Source organism: Cadophora gregata (assembly GCF_030347475.1).
Source record: "Cadophora gregata isolate MNR1 chromosome Unknown scaffold_11, whole genome shotgun sequence".
Taxonomy (NCBI): Eukaryota; Fungi; Ascomycota; class Leotiomycetes; order Helotiales; family Ploettnerulaceae; genus Cadophora; species Cadophora gregata.
The window spans coordinates 1,316,331-1,337,827 of NW_026695934.1; the positions used below are offsets into that span (position 1 = coordinate 1,316,331).

General features: G+C 49.0%; 6 protein-coding genes across 6 annotated transcripts; all 6 read right to left on the minus strand.

The window, feature by feature from the left end:
• Positions 1-118: 118 nt before the first annotated feature.
• ONS95_002545 (uncharacterized protein) lies at positions 119-2,228 on the minus strand (the record flags this gene model as incomplete). The annotated part of the gene is made up of 4 exons (XM_058495807.1): positions 119-313; positions 367-1,944; positions 2,009-2,153; positions 2,221-2,228. 4 exons carry the CDS (start codon positions 2,226-2,228, stop codon positions 119-121), a joined length of 1,926 nt encoding a protein of 641 aa, XP_058354535.1.
• A 1,384-nt stretch (positions 2,229-3,612) lies between these two features.
• On the minus strand, positions 3,613-5,454 carry ONS95_002546 (uncharacterized protein; the record flags this gene model as incomplete). Its single annotated transcript, XM_058495808.1, has 1 exon — positions 3,613-5,454. One exon carries the CDS (start codon positions 5,452-5,454, stop codon positions 3,613-3,615), a length of 1,842 nt encoding a protein of 613 aa, XP_058354536.1.
• A 4,091-nt stretch (positions 5,455-9,545) lies between these two features.
• On the minus strand, positions 9,546-10,165 carry ONS95_002547 (uncharacterized protein; the record flags this gene model as incomplete). The annotated part of the gene is made up of 2 exons (XM_058495809.1): positions 9,546-9,800; positions 9,854-10,165. The coding sequence occupies 2 exons, from the start codon at positions 10,163-10,165 to the stop codon at positions 9,546-9,548; spliced, it is 567 nt and encodes a 188-aa protein (XP_058354537.1).
• A 124-nt stretch (positions 10,166-10,289) lies between these two features.
• Positions 10,290-13,151, minus strand: ONS95_002548 (uncharacterized protein; the record flags this gene model as incomplete). The annotated part of the gene is made up of 1 exon (XM_058495810.1): positions 10,290-13,151. The coding sequence occupies one exon, from the start codon at positions 13,149-13,151 to the stop codon at positions 10,290-10,292; it is 2,862 nt and encodes a 953-aa protein (XP_058354538.1).
• Positions 13,152-14,131: 980 nt separating this feature from the next.
• Positions 14,132-14,713, minus strand: ONS95_002549 (uncharacterized protein; the record flags this gene model as incomplete). Its single annotated transcript, XM_058495811.1, has 1 exon — positions 14,132-14,713. One exon carries the CDS (start codon positions 14,711-14,713, stop codon positions 14,132-14,134), a length of 582 nt encoding a protein of 193 aa, XP_058354539.1.
• An 836-nt stretch (positions 14,714-15,549) lies between these two features.
• On the minus strand, positions 15,550-18,415 carry ONS95_002550 (uncharacterized protein; the record flags this gene model as incomplete). The annotated part of the gene is made up of 5 exons (XM_058495812.1): positions 15,550-15,719; positions 15,774-16,495; positions 16,659-16,951; positions 17,074-18,238; positions 18,288-18,415. 5 exons carry the CDS (start codon positions 18,413-18,415, stop codon positions 15,550-15,552), a joined length of 2,478 nt encoding a protein of 825 aa, XP_058354540.1.
• Positions 18,416-21,497: the final 3,082 nt, after the last annotated feature.

Genomic DNA, 21,497 nt, shown 5'->3' on the forward strand with positions numbered 1-21,497 from the left:
AACATCACAAGCAAAAAGCTGAAACTATTTACCCCTCCAAACCAAAAGCCAGAGCAAGGCCCGTCCCGTCAACGCAACTCCCCCGCACAACATTCACCATTGTAAAGCTCCTCCTTGCCTACATACCGTTGGCCTTGGCCTCCAAAACAGAAATAGCATCTGGCCCGCTTCGAGGCTGGCCATTTGGCTTGGGAATAGAAAGTCCGTTCTCTCTGGGGCTCTTAGGACTTCCGTTCAGATCAAGGTCCTGGCTCATCGACGCGCCATGTCTACCTTTGAGCAAGAGAGGCGTGTTAGGTCGCGTGGTGATGAACTGTTCAGCATTAGTAAACCAGATATCTTCTCAATCAAGAAATTGCGACTCACGTTACTAGCAGCGCTCAAAAGTGCAATAAGAGAACTCTGCACCACATCCTCGTGAACTCCCACACCCCAAACCTTCTGATTCGAGCCTGCAGCTGTGCACTCAATGTAACTTGCAGCCTTGACACCCTTTCCGCCTCCAATAGCATGCTCCTTGTAATCCGCAACATCAAGATCAATCCCAATGGACGAGAGAGCGTTGGCCAAACTGGAAATAGGCCCATTTCCTATTCCCTTTAGCTTGTGTTCTTGACCATCGAAGGAAATGACACCTTCGAACTGCCGCTTCAACTTGGTCGTGTCTTGCGTCTTGCCGGGCGCAGGTGGAGCCGGCGACGCTGAGCGGTCGGTGCTGATGCTGTAGTCCACTAGAGTAAACCTTGGGTTCTGCTTGAGGAAATAGGTCTGCTCGAACAGATCTTGAATCTCGTTGGAGAGCAGCTCCCGACCCACTGCATCTGCCCGCTTTTGTACCACCTTGCTGAAAGCCACTTGTAGACCGCGTGGCAAGTCGAGCTCGAGATTCCGGAGAATGATCCATGCTGCTCCTCCCTTGCCACTTTGCGAGTTGACACGGATGATGGCTTCGTATGTACGGCCGATGTCCTGAGGATCGAGCGGGAGGTATGGAACCTGCCAGTGATTCTCGTCTGTAGCACCTTCCTTCTTTCTGACCTGAAAGCCCTTCTTGATTGCATCTTGATGCGAACCACTGAAAGCGCAAACAACGAGCGAACCACCATACGGTGCTCGAGGATGAACCGGAATCTTGTTGCTAACCTCCACAACATCTATAACTCTGTTGAGATCAGAAAAATCGATGTTGGGGTGGATACCCTGGGTATAAAGGTTCAAAGCCAAGGTAACGAGATCAACATTTCCCGTTCTCTCTCCATTTCCAAAAAGGCATCCCTCAACTCTATCCGCACCAGCCATCTGCGCCAACTCCGCCGCTGCAACCGCACACCCACGATCGTTATGCGGGTGGAGAGACACGCAGAACTTCTCCCTCTCCGTCATATTTCTGCAGAAATACTCAATTTGATCCGCATACACATTCGGCGTCGACATCTCCACCGTAGCGGGAAGATTAAAGATAATCTGATTCTCCTCCGATGGACCCCAAGCCTTCTTCACAGCCTCGCATATCTTGATCACAAACTCTGGTCTGGAGTCCGAGAAGGTCTCAGGCGAGAACTCGAACGCCCATTCCGTGCCTGCCTGTGACGGATCATCCTTCGTAATCGACCGCGCGTATTCCGTACACTTGACCGCGAGAGCCAATCCTTCGTCCTCAGTCATGCCAAACACGATCCGCTGGAAGCACTCGCTGGTAGCAAGGTAGATATGTAGGAGGGCCTTCTTCGCGCCTCTGAGGGAGTCGACCGTTCGTTTAATAAGCTCTTCTCTGCATGGCGAGAGAACCTGGAGCCAGACATCATCGGGGACCGCACCGGGTGTTTCGACAAGGCGGCGTGTGAAGTCGAAATCAGTCTGTGAGGCTGAGGGGAATGAAACCTCGATTTCTTTGTAGCCAAGCTCCACTAACATCTTGAAGTATCTCCATTTCTGCTCTCCGTCCTAGATTTTCATCATATTTTAGCCTCTAATAGTCTCCAAGTACTCAATGGTAGGGAAAGCGTACCATAGGATCGACCAAGCTCTGGTTGCCATCGCGCAAATCGGTCGAGAGCCAGCGCGGGGGCTTGTCAATGGTTTTGTCTGGCCATTGTCTATCCTTGAGCTGGAGAGGGGGAAACCTCTTGTATTTCTTCGAGGGGTCCTTAAGCCTAGCAAAGCAGGAATCAGCAACCTGCTTCAAGCAAAATCGTCAGAAGTGGTTGTGGTCAGACTTACATGGGCATATTGAAGTTCGAGTGCCGATGGCGGGGTCAACTGCACAATGGCAAAAAGAATTTATGCGCGAGCGAGCTCTTTGCTTTCTGTCCGAACGCTTTCGAATAGCTTCTTCACAATAAGTCGGCAAGTATCTTAAGATGTAACAGTGACACGAAAAACGGGCGCCACGAGGAATTGTTTGTGTGAGTTGTTCAGAGTTTCACCGGAATTGAGTCACCCAAAATTGTTTTCACCCATCCAGTCACTGACCCCCGAAGGGCGGGGGAGGAGTGGCGTACTATTTTGCAGGATTAGCGGGCGTCTAACCTGGAGCATCCCGCCTGGGCAATCCGCAGATACCGCCTGACTTCACTTCCTTACCTGCACTAGGCGTCAACTACTCGTGCAAGTTCATTTGAAGTGAAACGAACATTTCCTGTTAGAATTCAATCAATCAATGAATTTATTTCCATACTGTCAAAGAAGTAAGTTAAACATATTCAGTGTCCTCTCTCGGTCTTTTCCCACTTCAATGTAGCTGACTGACATGACAGAGACAGAACACCCGCAGTTATCGCGTAGTCCTTCCGAACAATTCATCCCACCACACGGCTTTTCCGTCCCTGTGTCTTGGCATCCTCGATCTCTGGTAAAGCGATTTGAATGGGCACAGGCACGACAAAGGGTAAAGGTAAGGTAAAGAAAGAGAGAGTATGAAAGGACGTTTGTTCTGCCACGTGCTTGTACGGCTGTTGATCTGTACCTCATGTTGAGTTCTTGCATTCGGAGCTGGCGTCCAATGAGTAAGTGCAGATGAAGGTTGGAGAGCGGGGAAGCAGACATGGCGGGAGCCGACAGGCACAGGAATATATTAAGGAAGTGTTGTACTGCAGATGGGACGTCATCTTGTATGCATGGTTGCGAAATCGGTATGGAAGTCCAGACAAATCATAGATTCACTAAAGAACATGGCAAATAGCCAAGATTCCAATCGATCAATCACTGGTAAAGGAAACGATAAACTGGTAGCTTGAGCTCGAGTATGGGTGTCCGATTCTAAACACGGCATTCCTATCTACAGTGACTCTTATCTATCCTGTCCTCTTCTCTGCCATCTCTCCTTCTTTCTATGTGCAAAATGAAACGTCTTATTATACAAGTGATCTAGACAAAAACCGTTTAGAAGCCAAACGTCGTCTCTATGGGTGGTGCGCCCGTGAACAAAATTATGTGCATGAAATATCGTCGTACTCCTCGACCCTGGTGGTCCCAATTCCTTCTTACTTCCTCAATGTAGCCCGTGACGCCTCGCTCGCTTCGCTGCAGTAGATGGATAAGACTAACTCGCTATCAATCAATCAAATAGGTCGTTCGTTCGTCGATACGTATCCGGACAGATGAAAGGATCAATCACCAAGTGAAAGACTCCTCAATGAAATCCACCACACCGTACTCCTGTACTCCAAGGACCGCCTCCCTCACATTATCAGCCAGGCCACCAGGTCCGCAGACTGTGACAGCCATGGCGCCGCACTGCTCCTTTACCTCGCCCTCCATGATGAGCTTGATGTTCGGGCGTCCAGGGAACATCTGCACCGTGTTGCTGGGCGAGACGATCTCTCTTGGGTTCTTGGGTCGCGTGACGAACAGCTTAATCGTGAGGCAGTCTCTACGCCCTTGAAGGCGGAGGATCTGATCCATCCACGGGCGGACCCATTCAAGGTGCTCTGAATCGCGGACGATCCACACGAGAGTGATCTTGCGGGTGGCAATGGAGCCGTCGTGAAAGCCGTTGATGAGGTGCTTCGTGAATCCGATTTGATGTGTGATTCCGGTTGCACCGGCGAAGAGTACCACATGCCCGTAGGAGTCGAGGGAGTGGTGGCCGGCGTATGGTCCTTCCATTGCGGCTTTGAGAGTCAGGAAGCGTGGAGAGCAGGCGTTTGCTTTGTTGAATAACTTCCTTGTGAAGCCGGTCTGGGCGCCAATGACAAATGAGACATCGGTAACGAGCTCATTGTCGCGAAGGATGATCTCACCGTTCTTCTCGGCCATGGGGAGAGATCCATTTGCTGGCTTGTCCTCAACCCAGGCGATGGAGAAGGGGTGGCACTCCAAGGGGTTGATGTTAAGGAAGCGGAGGTAGGCGTGACATCCAGGCTTGATGTGCATCTTCCTAGGGAGGTGCATCGTGACTCTGCAGGCATCTCCTGGAAGAGCTTCAACAGTGGCGTAGGTCCATCCCTTGGTAGAGTAATTGGCTCGTAGGAGTACAATGAGGCGGCAGGCACGCTCCGCTATCCAGAGATAACAGGTAGCCTGGACGTAGGGTAGAGGTGGGAGATTTGCTACTGAGCAGTGGATCCAGGTTCCGGCTAGTGCAAAAGCTGCCATTATGATGTGGATATCCAGGAAGGTTTCGTAGAAAGCGTGACGGACAGGAGAGAAGGCAGTGATGAAGATGATGACCATGGCAATAGTAGCGACCATACCCCAGGTTGCGAAAGGATCCACAGCAACTTGGTTGAAGAGTCCGGACCACCCGACTGCCTTGTACTTGACATATGCCCAACACCATGTGTGAAGGAGCGCCATAAAGATGACAATGCGACCAAGCCATCTGTGCATGAGGTTGTATGTGTCGAAGCTGATTTGGAGCAGACCTATCAGGGGGTTGTTCCGGCCAGCAAAGATGATCAGAGGAATCATGTTGATCACGGACAGCATTCCGGATCTCCCACGTAACTCGGCGACAACCTTGTAATGATTCTCTTGACTCCAATCGAGTTGGAGTGTGTATCCAAGGTTACTCGCCAAGTACAGGAAAATCAAGATCGAATGGAATCTTGATGGGAGGGTTCCCATGTTCATTGCCGAAGAGAGCCTGAACTCTCGGTTGTGGCGTTTGTTGACTAAAGGCGCGTACAAAAGATACTTCTTGAACCACCATAACGGCGATGAATTCCTTGCCCAATACGTCTGTACTGATTTCCCCATTGCTGATATGTGCCGTATATGCGCATTGAACCTCTGAGATAACCGAATAGTAAGTATGAGCATAGCCAGCACGCCCAGACTCCACCATGAGCTTATCCGGTACATGTCGTTCATGACCTGGTTCACGCCATTGAGCATGGTCGCATAGGGCGCAATCGTTCCTGTAGGTGCTGCGGTGTCATTGGTATGGGAAGAACGGACAGCGACCACTTGAGTCCCCCTGTGGAGGAGCTGGTGTACATGGTGGGAAGCCATCGTGCTTTGGTATAGTCGCTATGCTTCTTGTATACAAGAGGTAGGACTGGAGAATCGAAAATGAGTGTGTATGGAACTGCTAGCCTTGTTAGATATGAGGTCTCGGGAAGGGTCGCAAGTCTTAGTATTGTCGCTTGCTATTGTGAAGATTTGGGTTGAGGTTTGTCGAAGAAATATGAGAGTCTACAAACCTTGCGCAGGATCCGAGGTTTAAAATCTTTCCGAGTTCTTTGTCTTATTGTTCTATTGTTCTTGATCGAGTAACAAAGAATTGTTGTTGTGAATAAATGGCATTGTTTGACTGTCTTGGCTGCTGGGTGTGTTTGTCGGGGTCTGAAAGAATGACAACGTTTTTATTTTATTTTAAATCCAAGTACCTAAGAACAGTGAAACGAATGAACTGTCTCCAGGACTATGAATTGAACGAATGTGGTGACCGTTGTGAGTGGTCGGTGAGTGAGGGTAAACGAGGGACGCCTGAGAGAGCAGGAAGACCAAGCTGGTGGAAGAGGATCGGCGCCAGATCTTATGGGAGAGTCTCGCTTCCACTTTGGGGATTCCCTTTCATGAAAGTGAAATGGTGGCTTTCGTGGTGGGTCGAAAAGTGAATTGCGCACTATATTTGAGGTTGGTGGTGGGGAACTCCCACGCGCTTTCGGTACGGTCTCCGGATGCTTGGATGTTTCTTGGGATCAGATTCCTAGTGGGCTCGTTCAGGAGGTGGTTCGAGCGTGCGAAATGGATGTCTTGGTACGCGGTAATCGTATCAGAAAGATATGAGCTTATGTTGGTGGTGGTGAGTTGGTGTGGTGATGCGGTGACGAGGCGATGCTGGCCAGCAGATGTAGGGTCTTTCTTGTCTGTTTTGTCCTGACGCAAATTGAGGAGACTCGGCAGGGATTGATTCCGTGAGGGTGAATGTGAATTTGAATGTGAAGTGTTTTGCAAACAAATGACAGTCGGGATCAACACGACTTTTGACTCCGCCAGTGAGGTTGAACGGCAATGAGAACAACGAGCAGAACAGGGTGAATTCGTGCAGAAATCAAAGGATAGAGAGGAAGATGAGAGACTGTCTCTGCCTAACAGCGAGACGAGGTAAGAAAAGAAGAGATCGCGAGGGATGAGGTCAGTCAGGGCTGGGTTCAGGTACGGAGGGTGAGAGTTAGCTGCATGCCAACAGCAGGTTGAGAGCCAGTCCTTTGGAATCTCACTGGGCCAGAACTGCCCGTTGACGCGCCGTGCAGTGGCAAAAGCTGTTCCGCCAGAAGCCGAGGGCCTATCAAGGACCTTACCTGGGTTGCGTTCCTACCTTAGGGGCAGGATAAGACAGGGCACGACAGCTGCAGCGGAGCAGCGGTGTCCAGTTGTTGAGCAGGAGGTGATGTGAGCAAAAGGATGGAGGGGAGGGGAGGGGAGGGGAAGGGGAGGGGAAGGGGAAGGGAGGAGTGTTTCTCGATGGACGTCTACAGTAGAATCCAGGATCCAGGGGTGCAGGATGTCGTGTCGGTGGCGCCCACTGTCCAGTGGTTGGCTTGCGCAAGGGGCCGGGAGCATTAGCCTGCCCGCCCGGGCTCCCTAGCGCCCTAGCTCCCTTCAGGGGATCTGGGTGGGCAAGCCATCCGATCGTGTGAGTGGCTGCACAGGGAGAGACGAACTGATCGGATTCAGGGGCACCAGCAAACATCGCCGTGGATTGGAGGATGGGCGGCACGGCGGGGCATAGGACAGTACTGTATCGATGTTTATGCAGCCACATGAGGGGTTCGATGAGCTTTTCCTTGGGGCAGGGACTGTTCCAGGTAAAGATCTGTCTTCGGTACGCCAAGATGTTACTGGTACTTGATCATTCCAGCTGCTGGCTGATTGATGGCTACAGCCGTGAATCCGTGATATGATTCCATCGTTATGACAATGTCTAGAGTCTCTCCGAAGTCGATTTTTCCATTCTTCGGTATCTCCTCAATCCAAGACAGTCCCTCGCCACTCCTTAACACCCTCCCTCTACTGTATATCCTCTCCCAGCCTTCTCCCAGCCTTCTCATAGCCCGATAATATGATCCGTCTTATGATCCAAGCCAGCCAGAGACTCGACCCGTAATCCCATAGGGATACGAGCGGCGGCCACGCCATGCTGACCACACGCGCGGATTATTCGGCTGACCGAGGTGCTACTCTCGCGTGCTCATGCTTGCGCTTGTCCGCTCGCTTGAAAGACCTCGACCTCGACCTCGTCGTTGTCTACGTCGCCAAGAGTGTTTTGAAACACAGAAACCTTGCGCCTGCGTCCCCAGTATATTGACATCGGCTTAAGAGCCAAATAGGGACGAACCGACAGATTCTGAAGAGATCGGCTCAGAGCAAAAGGCTTGGTTTCCGAGCACAGCCGCCCATGGACTTTTCTTCCTGGCTTCTTGGATGTTCTTTGAGGAAGCCGGTGGCCCGGTCTGGGAAGAAGAGCCTCAAGGCGCTAATGGGTACGATCAGAAAAGGTATCTTGAGTTACCCACTCTACCAATAGTTTAGTATCAGAGGTACCCATGAACGGCCAGACTCTGCTCAAAAGGTACGAGATAACGCGGCCAGCACATGCAAATTTTTTGAATCCCAACTGTGAAGGACTGGTCACTCCTGCCACTTCCATTGTTCAAGATTCCAGCACGTGCCTAGGAAAGTGGGAGTTTCAGAGCGCGCGGCTGGGAAATGACGAGGTTTCCTCACCACCACACAGCGGCAGTCATCAATCTTACTTATATTGGCCATGTATTGACCTGGAAATACTGTCGAATGATAGATTCATGCTTTGCGGCTTGTTCTCGTTTCAAATATCGCTGTCAATCTTCCAGTGGGAGTTGGTTATGCAGTGTAACGGCTGATCAGGAGTATAACAAAGGATCTCGATCCCATGCTAATCTCGCTCCGATTTTCTACAAAGTACATCTGTTATCTGAAGATGTCGAATTTTCCCATGAGTGGGAGTGAACAACTCATTTGTATCATTATATTGTGCTCTGCCCTGCTAATCTAGAGTAAGAGTGCCGATGCTTCTCGGGAGAACCAAACTTGAATTTCATCCCTCTTGTTTTTTTCTTCTTCATTTTGTTGATTGATTTTGATTCTGCACTTGCCTTGCTATCGTACTGATGGGCACCCAAAATGTTGCTCTTCTACCCGTGACTCTACTCGTTGGAGGCATGGCGATGATCCTCAAGGAAACAGGTCCTTTCTTGTGCATCTCATTCTATATCTGCAAGCTTGACCCTTGCCTTGCGCTGTCTTACTTTCATATCACTGAGTCCGTAAATACCTACTGATCTACTACCTTCGCTTACATCTAAATGCTGAACAAAAGGTACGGTCTTCCGAAGACCACCCTTTGTTATGCTGAATGCCTTTTGTTACTGCACCTCCTTTGTGGTCCATCACATCACAAAGCATGCGAATAATTTCGAGAATAATATTACCAGTCATTCATGTGTCCTTAAGGGACAAGTAGTGTTTGATTTTGTTGTTCCGCCATCAAAACCTACTTCTGCTGCTCATTCATCAATCGTCAATCATCATAATCATCAATTTGCCAGCATACTCGCCATCGTATGCTTTTCGCTCAGAACCCATATGACCTGACCTGATCGTACGCCAAATCAAAAGAGAAGAGAGAATGTGCCAACCTGGTCAATGGTAGTGTACCATGAAAGGCGTGCGAACACCACAACACCATAAAATATGCTTCATGAATCGTCAGGATCTCGTCAAAATGAAATAAATAACACGCTGAAGAAGGGAAAGAATCTGAAGAACGATTTTGACCATTTGGCAGAGAAGACAATCTGTGCGTCATACTTGATCAAGAGATCAGATCAGCCGCTTTTGTACGCACCAGGACATGTGATTGACCTTTATCGCAAGCAGTGAGTTGTTTGCAAATGTTGTTAATCGAAACGATCGTTTCGAACAAGCTGTCTCTTCTCGAAAATACCAGAGAGCTGGCATGTATGAGTCTGTGGCCGTTGTTGAAGAATGACTGTCGAAGTCGACGTAAAGTCGTCATACAAATGTCAGAATGTGCGAAGAATCTGACTGATAACAACCTAAGCACTTGGTCCAGCAGTCAAAGCAGGAGTCAGAGCACGGCGTAAAGCCTGCTCGATCGCAGCCCATTCGGCAGATGCAACCTGAGCTAGAGTCAAGGTTGCGAACTCCTTTGGATCTCTAGGAAGATTGATGAGTTTCACAAGTTCTCCGAACAAGCTTGGTGGTGCGCTCTGGTGTCCCTTGGCGGCCTTCTGAGCGAGTGTCAACTCTGGCTTTGCCCCTATGGTCTCGCGGATGAGTGCAGCATAGTACTATCAATAAGTCAGAAACGCACAGCGGTCAAGATATATCGGAAAAGACTTACCAGAATGATATCGCTTGGAGCACCAGGCTTTGGTCCAATGGTCCAGAGATCCTTCCAAAACGCAGCATATGCTGGAACGCCCATCTCGGAAGCAAGCTGATCATCAATACCACACTTCCAGCAAATGTCATCCTTCTGGGAGGGAGAGAAGCCAGGGCACTTCAAGGCAGCACGCCACACACGCTTGAGAAGCATGGGGGTGAGATTAATATTCTCATGCTCGCTGTTGATGCGTTCTTGAAGGAGGTCGATCAGTTGGAGAGTGACTTTATGGAGCTGGTTGCGGTCTTCGATGGTGATGTACTCAACCATGTACCAAGGATACTACTAAGTGTTAGCAGATACAGATGAAGCGACTCAAAACCAGACATACCTTGAGCAGGGTGCTGATCAGACACTCGAATGGACGTTGTGGGCAATCCTTGGAGAATGGCGACTACATAAGTATGTCAGCAACCGCGCTTTCAACCGAATCTTGGTCGGTACTCACACGCTGGGGAGCCTCCACATGCTTTACCAGCATGACCAATTCCTCCTTAATGATAAAACCCTGGAACCCAGAATTGTACTTATCATTATCATCTTTCGGCTTGATAATCGGCCTCGAACCCGACCAAGTAACATTCTTAGCCTTGGGGAACAAATCATGCATCAACTGTTCCTGGCACGACAACTCAACCTCCACATGTCTCTGGCCCAGTCTACCGCCTCGGCCGCCAGTCCGATTTGTCTCGAAACGATTGACAGCATTGACAGCCTCGGTGAAGTTGACGAATTCGACATAGCAGTCCAATGTCTTGCTGGTAACACGCTCCATAACTATGTGTACGGGCTCGAAGTCCTGCTCGCTGATAATCCGCGCGTTGCGGCCGAGGAAGGCAAGAACTTCAGGTCGATTGACGGAGTACGGGATGTTCTTGATTCTGATGACGCCCCATGTGTCTTCTCTAGCTAGGCGGCAGTATTCAACCATGGGAAGGTTAGCAGGCTCAAGAGCATCGGAGATTGCGGGCTTGCCGTTGACAGCCAGACGTCTCAGCGGAGCGCTGACGGGTGGCTTCTGCAACAGACTTCCCCCTGTGTATGGACTCAGGTGCTGTGGAAGCGGAGCAAACGGATTGAGAGCTGGCTTGATCGGAGTCACACGCTGAATGGCGGTAGTAAATGGATCAGCATCGCTACGGAGACCAAGTCCAGCTGGAGTAATAGATGGTAGAGTAACGCCAGCCTGGGCAAGGATATCACCGCCCGAGAGCTTCGAGTCTGCCGAGAGCTCCAAACTTGACATTTTGGGCGGCGGAGTAGGGAAGACGTTCTCGAGCCAATTGACCATGGCCTGCTTGCTACTCGGGTCAGTAGAAGGGACTAGCGTCTGACCACGTCTCGATCTGAGAGTTGGAGTTCGGCTGTTGCGAGGCTCTGAACTGAACTCTTGTGGGCGGCGAGCAACTGGTGTTGGGCTGCCCTGACCTGAAACCTTCTCTTCGATGGAGCCAGATCGGAGGGAAGAAGATGGCTCGGCGGAGGAGTCGACTGTGGATGCCTTACTCTTGGTTGGACTTGTTGAATTAATTCTTGAAGGTGCTCGGGATGGAGGTCGAACAGCACCGCCGTCCTGGATTTCGTGGTTTTCGTTCTCAGGGTGACGACTTTGATAATTGGCGTTGACGACTGGAGCAGTTGTCAAATTGGATGGGTGGTATGGAGGAGCAGCGGCGTTGGGCTTCGCGCTACCATAGTAGGTAGACTTGCCACGGTTGATGTTCGAGGGTTGAATGTAAGGAGCTTGAACAGCATACTGGTTATGACCTTGGTACTGTCCCACCCAAGCCTGACCAGGTGGATAATATCCGTTATCGTTTGCGGAGCCATACTGACTATTCTGGTAGGTATGACTTGTGTTCGCTACACCATAGGTCGCGTTGTTTGGATAGCTGTTATTGGTCTGGCCATTGGTTTGGTATCCGTATCCATTCATCGCCACACGTTGTCCAAAGTGAGCATATGGGTTATGATTCGAAGCGCCGTTATATGAGGGAGGGCCACCAATCTGAGCTGAGCCGTAAGTACTGGAAGCTGGGTACTGAACAGCACCATTTCCATGACCATACGGGTTAGGTGCAGGGAAACCACCGTTCTGCGACTGATACCCACCCATCGATCCTCTCCGATCGTACCCACCATGTCCGTTCTGAACAGCCATTCCATAGTCAGACATTTGCTTCTGGGGAGGAACGTAGTTGCCATAAAACGATTGAGCAGTCTTGAGCTGAGTAGAATACCCATTGTTGACAGACCCCCCATACGAAGAAGCAGGCTTCTGCGTACCCGCAACAAACCCCAACGAAGGTGAGGCGTACCCCTCACCACCCACCGGCGGAGCAAAAGGCTGCGAGTTGGGATTCAAGCCCTTACTCGCTCCTGGAACAGCACTCATGAAAGTCGAACTGCTATTCAAATCAGGAGTCGCAAACGGCAAGGCACCATTATCGATCTGGCCGTACCATTGCTCCTCCTGCATAGCTCGCTGCTGCGATTGCTGGTGGTACGAGCCAGGGACCTGTGTGCGTACTGAGCCTTGCGAGTCGGTGCTGTCGGTACTGAGGTTTGTTTCGACGGAGAGGAATTGAGGGACTGCGGTCGGGGCGCCTCCTTTGCCTGTGGGCAGGTTCAGGTTGGCGACGCGGCGGGACATCTTGGAGGTGATTATGGGGGGACGTTTGGGTTTGTGTGTAGGTGTTGAGGAGGGTGAGAGGGAAGTGGAGGAGGTAGTGCAATTCAAGAGTAAGCTAGGTGGTGAGGAGGCAGGCAATGCCACCGTGGGGGTTGTTGTGTCGTTGTTGAGCGGAGGTGGTGGTGGTGTTGCAAAAGTTTGCAAGGTGGGAGGGGAAGAGAAAGAGCAAGGCGGTGGAGGTGATGTTTTCGGTGCTGCCTCGATATTCAATTTTGAGAACTCAAGATAGGCTAGACTATAGTCGTTGGCGCCGGTAAGGGTGTGGATTGTTTCTTCAGGAGCGCTCTGCTTCACAGGCGGCAGAACAGAAAGTGAATTCCTGTCGCCCGTCAGCAGGTCAGCCTTGAGGAAAGTCCCGTGGTGAAGCAAGGTTCGCGAATCTGCAAGGCTGGCTTTGTTCTGATTGTGGTTGTCACTGAAGCCTTGTTTGTTGTCTTGGAAGCTTGGACCATGACATTGACCTGAAGTCTTGTTGTCGATCTGCTCTTTTGTTTTCTTTCGTTTTAGCGAGGTTAGCCGAAGGCTTGAATTCCGCCGCTTTCTCCTCAATACGTGACCCTCCATGGTGGGAATTCTGGATCCACTAGAAATATCTGGTGACTGTTGAAAGTTGAATTGTCTTTTAGGTATGTCCTTTGTGCTGATGCGTTTGTCTTCTCCTGTTCAAGCTTGTCAGATCAGTCGTCCCAAGTTTATTTGTTCCAACGACGATGTACAGATTGAGTTGTCTTCCATTGCAGGAATTGGGGTTGAAAAAAGAAGAAAGGTAGGCATGGTATGTAAACAAAAGATGGGAGGAAGCTAAGGTCTTACCGAGGCACTAGCTGGCACATGGCATGACTAGATGATGGTCTGAAGCTAGTCTTTTCGAAAGTCCTTTCAAAAGTCTTTTCGAAAACTCTAATAGAAGTGGAAGAAGGACGCGTTAGTACCTGGAGACTATCTGGTGAGGGATTTAAAGAACATCAACGGTCGTTGACTGTGTTTAAAAGTGTGTGGGACTTAAGGCTTCAAGGAGGTCTTCAAATGAGATGTAAAAGAGAGGATTCGAAGACTTGGTTGAGTTCTAAGAGGTACGTCACCTCTTTCAAAGAGGTATATTTCTAGACAGCTCGCTAACCTTTACCCTTTAAATGCAAAAGAAACTTGCTTAGCTTTACATCAAGGACGTTAGTTGTGACTTGCCTTCGTGGGCCTGTTGTGAATCATCAGAGCCCGCTTTAACGATGAGAATATTCTCGATGTAAGAATGATTGTGGCAATGTAAATTGCCGTAGAGCCAAGGAACAATGTTCTGTACACTCAATTGATGAGTTTCCGCCATATTTTACCCACATATGCCAATACTCCTTCCCCATTGCGATGCTGTGAGGCAAACATAAAGGCGTCGTGTTGGAATTACACTAGACAGATTGAAGGAAATAAATATTTTGGAACGAAACGAAGCATCTTGCATGACATTAGTTAACACCAAACAAGATAAGCCTTTGAAAGGAAAAAACCCCCCGATCTTCCTTCCAGAGGATGAGAACAGGAATTCGTCCTCAAAGGTCAGGAACACCCCTCGGCCCAACATCCACTCTCTTCTTAATAATCGCTTCATCCTCACCATCCTCCAACCTCTTCACAAATTCCTCCGGATCAAAATCAGCACCAATCGGATTCTCCGCAAATTCTTTACTCCTCATGAACCTATCCGCCTCATCCAGGGTCGCAAAATTCTCAACCTCAGTCTCGATATCATTCCCATCAGGATCATGATAATACATGCTCGTCGTCGGGCCATGATTCACACACCAATACGGTTCGATACCATTCGCTTGACGCTGTTTATATGCAAGCGCCAAGTCGTGCAGTGAGTTGAACGTGAATGCGAAGTGGAGAAGCCCAGCTGCTTTTGGATCACGGGGCTTGATATCGGGCATTGCGATGATGGCGATTCGGTGGTGCTCGTCGTCGTATGAGAGGAAGGCAAGAGGGCCGGCTTCATAGCGAGCGTCTGCTGAGAGGAAGGTTTTGTAGTAGCTGACCATTTTTTCGAATTGCGCGGGCTGGGTTTTGAGGACGATGTGGGCGAGGTAGGAAGGCTTGATGACTTTCTTTCCTGGATTTGAAAAGGTCGCCATGATGGAATCTGTATGTTACGTCTTGGACTCACTGATCACTGAATCAGGAGTTGAACTGTGGAGATGTGAGTAATATAATCCGACATGTAGGGTTGAATGATGATCGCCCCGGGTAAGCTCGTGGTGGTCAGGTTAGAAGTCTTCGGCTGAGAAGCCGAGCCTAGATCATACCCGAAGCTGAGCAATTGGTTGCCTTCCCGAAACGTATGTAAGACTTATTGACTAGTCGAAGTTCACGCGCCTTTCAAGATGTCAGAGACGGAATTAACGTCGACTCCGATTTGCTCGAAGCCTGACAAAGGATTAGACGTCCTGTGAGGTACACACCAATTGGCCATGACAAACCAAATAGTGATGATGACGAATCGGGAAACCATCATTGCTAAGCTATGCGATGCTGAACATGTCTCGTGCTGGTGAGGATAGCTTCTGCAATTTCGTTCCCACTGCAGCAATCGTAGTTGAGTCATTGAAGCTTCATTCTGCTTGACATACATTATTTTTTGGACCTCGCTTTGTGTATGTGAAACCCTCATAGACTACCGCAAATCCAACTTTTAAAAATACAGTCCTACAAGAAAAATTAGGTATGAGAGCCACATGAATTTCGAAAAGGGGTATCCGCTGAACATTTGCACTTTCCTGTGTGTCAAATGTTATTCATATATACCAAATCCTCCTAGCATTGCACTAGAAATATGCAAGATGCCGAGTCTATACAACAAAAGAAATGAAGAAGACCGCGTGCTGACTATGTTGTTCCGAAATTGATGGGATGAGAGCGCGCAAAAGATCGAGTTGTCATGATAGGATCGGGTGGAGACGTGAGTATTCAATCAAACCTTCCTAGTACCCCGTTCCTGCAGTGACGTTGGATTCTGGACAGCTCCTGCATGCTCCAGATGTGAAATGACCTCCCTGAGAAGATGTACCAGTACACTATCGGTTTGCTTGACCGCGTCGTCAAGTGCATTGTAGGTAGCATGTAGAATGCTCTTATCATATACTGCGTCATTGTCAGATTGAACGGAATAGAGCAGCGTTGGGAACGGCGACATACTTGAATATGCGTTGACATTGGCGCCAGCCTCGATGAGACTTCGCACAGAGTCAGGCCGGCCACGAACAGCAGCATGATACAGAGCTGTGAGTCCTTCTCGGTCTTTCATGTCCACGTTGACTTTATTCTTAGTGCGGGAGCTTTGGTCTTTCCACAGGATCATGTCTAGGTATTTTGACATTGTTGCTCCTGTTTCATGCTCATCCCATGGGCGGTCGCAGATGAAAGATTTCAATGGGTGACTACCCTCGCGGTTGTGAGCATTCAGGTCAACCCCCTTTGCGATGAAGTATTCCAGATTCAAGAGCATGTAGTTGCCCTCACGGTTTGGTCTGTCCTGGGTAGATCGGTTTGACCTCAAATGGTCGATAGTGGAGAGGACTTTACTGCTGGAAACAATCCTAGAGAGCGCGTGAAGTACATTTTCACCACTCTCGGTATCAATATAAGACGGTTGGTGGCGTGCTTTGACGACGACAGTCTGAGCCTTATTTTGCTTAATCCTTTCCAGTCTAAATTCAGCGACGATGATTGCTCCACAAGTCATCGCTTCTCCGTTTTCTTCAGAATCCTCAGGCACTTCTTTGATCTGATGGAGTGAATTGGTCGGGACTGGATCAATGACTTGACCATGAGAGTCGTAGGTCAGGGGAAAGACTTGCTCGGGAGATCTCCCAAAACGATCCAGTACCGTGGAAGAAAATCCAGAGTATCTAAGAATACTGGACGATTATTAGCACCCATAAGTCACAAGCCGTGCTTTCGGAATAGATGGCAATTTCGCTCATATCAATGGCGGTATCACCAGCTCCTCGGGAAGAAATGTGTCTCACGGACGGAATGCCAAAGGTGTCTTATAAATCAGAATGTGAAATATTGACTCACTCGAAAATCTTTGTTTTGAGATCTGGCTCGGAGATCTTCAGTGCCAATGCGTGCATCACGGTCTGTCCGTCATTGTCTCTCCAATCCGAGACTCTTTCAAGATGCAGCAATCCAAGGAGCTTGATAAGGTCATCTCCTCTCAAGCAATCGGAGTTCGGCTCAAGCGTGAACGGTTGAAGCGGTCTCAAGCAGTAGATAAAAAGTTCTCCAGCGGAATTGGCTAAGTAGGGATCCACGCCAACATCTATCAGCGCCTTCAAATGCAGGAAGCTAGCACCACCAGCAGCGGCATACTATTACTAGAGGTTAGCCTAGCCCTTTCCAATTTCCAACTTTATTCACTCAGGTTTGAAATGGGTGTCGCTTTCGAAGCTAACGAGCCTTCCTGAGCCATAGAGAGCTCTGGAGTACTTACATGTAGCGCTGTGTTGCCTGCTGCGTCCAAAGCCCCAAAGTTGTAAACACCCTCCAGCCTGAGCTCGCTCAAGAAGACTTCGAGCTTCAAATATCTTGCTGACCAACCGAGGTTATGAATTCCGGAGTAATGACATGAGGTGCATGTTGGGATGTCTTTGCACTGAGACTTCGCTTGAGGCTCGTGTAAGACCTGACAGGCGACCCGATACAGTCCATTAAATTCGTCTAAGGACTGCGAATTGATCCGCCTGACTTCTTCCAAGGTCAGCGAAGACGCATGCCCACTTGCATACCCCGAATCCTCTGTGGAGTTGGTGAATTGTGAAACAGCATAGCGTTTTCGACCCCGGTTTGAAGCGCTGGATTTTGGTCTGAACAATGATCGGATCTTGCTACGTGCACCAGTGTTTGATGCACCGATGAGCTTCTGAAATGGAAGTTTGACAGAATTGGAGGAATCCGAGCTCGCAGCCGAGAACTGAAAAGGCGCCGAGTTTGTGTCAAGATCCATCAATGAAGGATTAGGAGAAAGCGGTCTCGGTTGAGCTGTATTGATCCTGGAATATTCAGAGCTCGGATTTAGAGCAGGCAAATTTTGCATAGACGATTGCTCGGGCAGAGAAGAGGGAAGCCCGGAATCCGTCTCAATGCCAAAATATGAGGCACCATTGAGCTCCATACTTTGGTCGGGATATTGAAACGCATGGTCGGTAGTGTTTGTAGGTACATCAAGGCCGTTGCCATTGGACAGCCATGAGGGGAAGACCAGTCCAGGCGATAGGTTCGTTCTCAAAGATGAAATACCAGCAGAAGCATCGCCAAAATTGTTGTCTGCTACCGCCTGCTCGTCTCTCAACTGTGTTCCGCCAAGGATATCTCCTGATTCAAAGAATTGTTCAGAGCTGGGCGTACTCATATCATAACCATGACTCCAAGAAGCTCCGGCATCACTGAAGGTAGAATTGTTGAATGGGGAGTGTAGGCCACTATCCAAAAAGTGGTTGGTATCGAATGGTGGAGATTGAGCCTTCATCCACACACTAGATGATGTATCGACTTCCGCTGGAACATCGGAGGTGTATCGTGAGTCGAGGAACTTTGTCCGTCCAACAGGATCAGTGGGATATCCCATTTGCTTGAACTTGAGATAAACAGATCGCTGACTTGGTACAGTTAGAGACCATTTGAGCCTGAATGAAGATGAGGTATTACCATGGCTCAAAGCCATCACACTGAATAGCTTTGTGTATATCTGGAATTGAAGTCTGGCTGTTGTAAAGCTCGATCATCCGAGGCAAATGAGCTGCCCAATCCCATTTCTGCTGTCTGATGCTTGCCATTGTGGTGTCTGGCGCAGCTATCCCACATACATCAGACGATGGAGAGCTTCGTCTGTTGCCTAACCTTGAACCGTACACTTTGTCGTTATGCCACCTTTGCAGAGCGCATACCGGCACAGCTGACTTGGAATTTGATTAAGGACTAGCCAAATGTTCAAAGTTGGGTCAAATATGATCGTGCCCTCAGAAGCCACTCGACGAAGGCAGTTCACAACGGAGGGTGATGGGACGCAGAGTGACTCGAGATGGTGGGGCGTACAGTAGCGATTTGCAGCTGACGAGGGAACACTTCAGCTCTAAAATGAAGTCAATCGGTGTCAAATGATTACGGTGGAAGGTTGCGCTTTTATGAGTGTCAAGACGTCGAAGTTCTATGATGAAGGAACTCGACGATGTCAATAAACGTGCAGAAGTGAAGGTGCCTGGGGAAAGACGACCGAGCACAGAAACAGTGGCGGATAAGAACCAGCGGGGAGCAGGGGGCGCCTTCGAGCTTCGCCCTGCCGCCTGTCCAACAAATTCGCACACTCCCTGTCACAGCTTCTAGAAGGATGATGGAAGGATTCACGCGCTAACGCCCCATTTGCAGCAGTTCAGCCATCCAATCTTTGACAAGCCTGATAGCCCAAGGATACTTGATGCTAGCGATGAAGTGCGTCGGAAGGGAAGCAAATGATGAAAATGCAAGCATGGGGACAGAAACCGTGCTAAGACAGTGGAAAACCATCCGCAGAGTAACCGAGTCTCGTGAGTTTCGTTCCCAGGAGTCACCACCGCACGCCTGAATGGTACAAACGGCCAGCGTGCGAGCGCCGTAAACGTCACTATTGTACGCCGACAGACGCTGCCTCGATTAAGCCCAGCAAATAGAGTCCGAGAGCGCACTGCTGATCTCGTCTTTTAAGTTCGAGTACAACCGACTTGGGCATTATTATTCAGTGGTCTCGGTGGTGCAAGCCTTTGGTTCGGTGAGAGAGACTTGGATATTCAGCCACTTTGCAAGCTTGCATCGCTGACGAGCAGGGATCTGTCTCGGTGTGCAACGACATGCTTCTTCATTACGAGAGAGAGCGCGCGTTGAAGAAAGCTGAAATCAAAGCGGGAATCATCCACTAGGTTGAAAAGAGCTTTGCAGAACTGGTGGCAACGATGAGAATACTCCACAGCAACGGAGGTCCAGACTTGAACCAAGGACGACAGCTGCAGGGGGGAGGCTTGACGGCAAAGAACACGGAAGGGGCCGCGAGAGCCTGTACTGTACCACAAGTACAGGCTAGCCGGATAATCATGAAGTTGAAATGAGATTCGAGTGCCGGCAAAGATGTTGAAGGTGTGGAGCGAGAGCGAGAGCGAGAGGTTTGGCGTCGTTCCGTTTGGCCTCCGCTTGGACTGAGAGTTTCCAGGACCCGCTCTTGCATGTCACGCTTTTTCCAAACGGTGGGGAAGTGGAACACAGATTGCAAGATCGCACCGACTTATTGTGTACAAAATCTACAAATCAGTTTGTTAACAGCCCTACATACAGCTGTTATCTAAGGTACCCAGACTTGATAGCCCAATGTGTGAGGAGCCAGACCATCTCACATGATGCTTTCACGTGATCTGCCTGAAATCACACTCAACTGTCTCAATTATTTCCTTGCGTGGCCCAAGTAGCGATTGTATCGTCTCACAGATCTTCAGGTTCTATGGAGGTATATTTTGGATCTATTGCTAAAATGTGAGCAGACTCGACGGTCTTCTCCAACGATTCATTTGTTGACTTTCTGGCAAGTCTATCGACGCTTCACATACCCAAAGGAGATATGCTGTCCAGAACAGGGGACACCGAATCAGAATCAAAAATAAACAGCAAAAGCTTATCGTACTTGATGGATCCATCCGAGCAGACTGTGTCGACTTGTCAACGAATACCAGAATCCTTAGAAAGATATCTTGGAGGTCCTGTCGTCCCTATTTCAAGATCTCACTACCGGTGGATGGTCGATGGTAAAACGAAACAACAAGGAATTTCTCGCATGACTTCTATATTAAAGAAAATTAGCCTGTAAATAACTGCTGGGTAGGGCTTTCGACTTGGGCTGGGGTGATTTGAAGTGGTAGGGCTCTGATGTATTCTCTTTTTTCAACAATATAAGACACCTTAAATATAGAAACCAACTCTAACTGATATTCACAATACAAGAACAATAAATCTTATATTAATCATATACTCATGATGATCACAGTCTGATTCTACTTCAAACTGATCAAGTGTTGATATCAACCTAGGTAAGCGAGGCATTCCACGCCGGCAGCAAAGGAATTAATATGAAGGCTCGCTTCTGAAAGTAAAAAAGCCTGCGAAATGCAAAAGAACTTCTTACTTCTTTAATTGAGAGAATGAAATCACTGATTAGTCGTGTTGTTGTGCGTTTTGGAGGTGAATCTGAAAACGCTTTCTTGTCGTGAGCGGGGTTGGTAGGAGTTCACTTTAAACCCCCGGATTGGTGAAGCAATGTGGGCACATATTTCGCTGGTTGTATTTATGTTGTAAGATGATTATTTGCTGCCAGGGACGGAGAAGATGTAGTCGACGTGAAAGAAGTAAAATTGTCTCCGCTCACATGCAGAAAACCACCGATACCAGATACGCCAAAGTCCAAACCGTTCCACTCCATCATCGGAGGTGTCGATCTATCTGTTGCGTCCGGCTTTTGTCTCACTGTCACATTTCTCATCACCAAACTGGCCATGTTTTACACCTTCTCATGTGCTGCATAGCATGGGTACAAGTTGCTAAGGACACTTGAGCACAGTGAAAATGCTTCGAGTGAAATTCCGAATGACTACTAATCTTATCAGAGAAATGAAACGATAGATCAGCTGTTCGAATCATGCAAGAGCTAATGCACCTAAATCGAACATATCCAGGGTGAATGTCATTCATCAATGGAACCCATAGCAAGGCTTCCTAAAAGCAGTAGAGCTCAGAGGTATATAAATGCCACATACTTCGTCCTACGCCAGAGCACCACCGCTCAAAGCAACATGGATAAAAAAGCTAGTGCTTGGTTCTACAGAGCTAGGCTTGAGCAGTGTT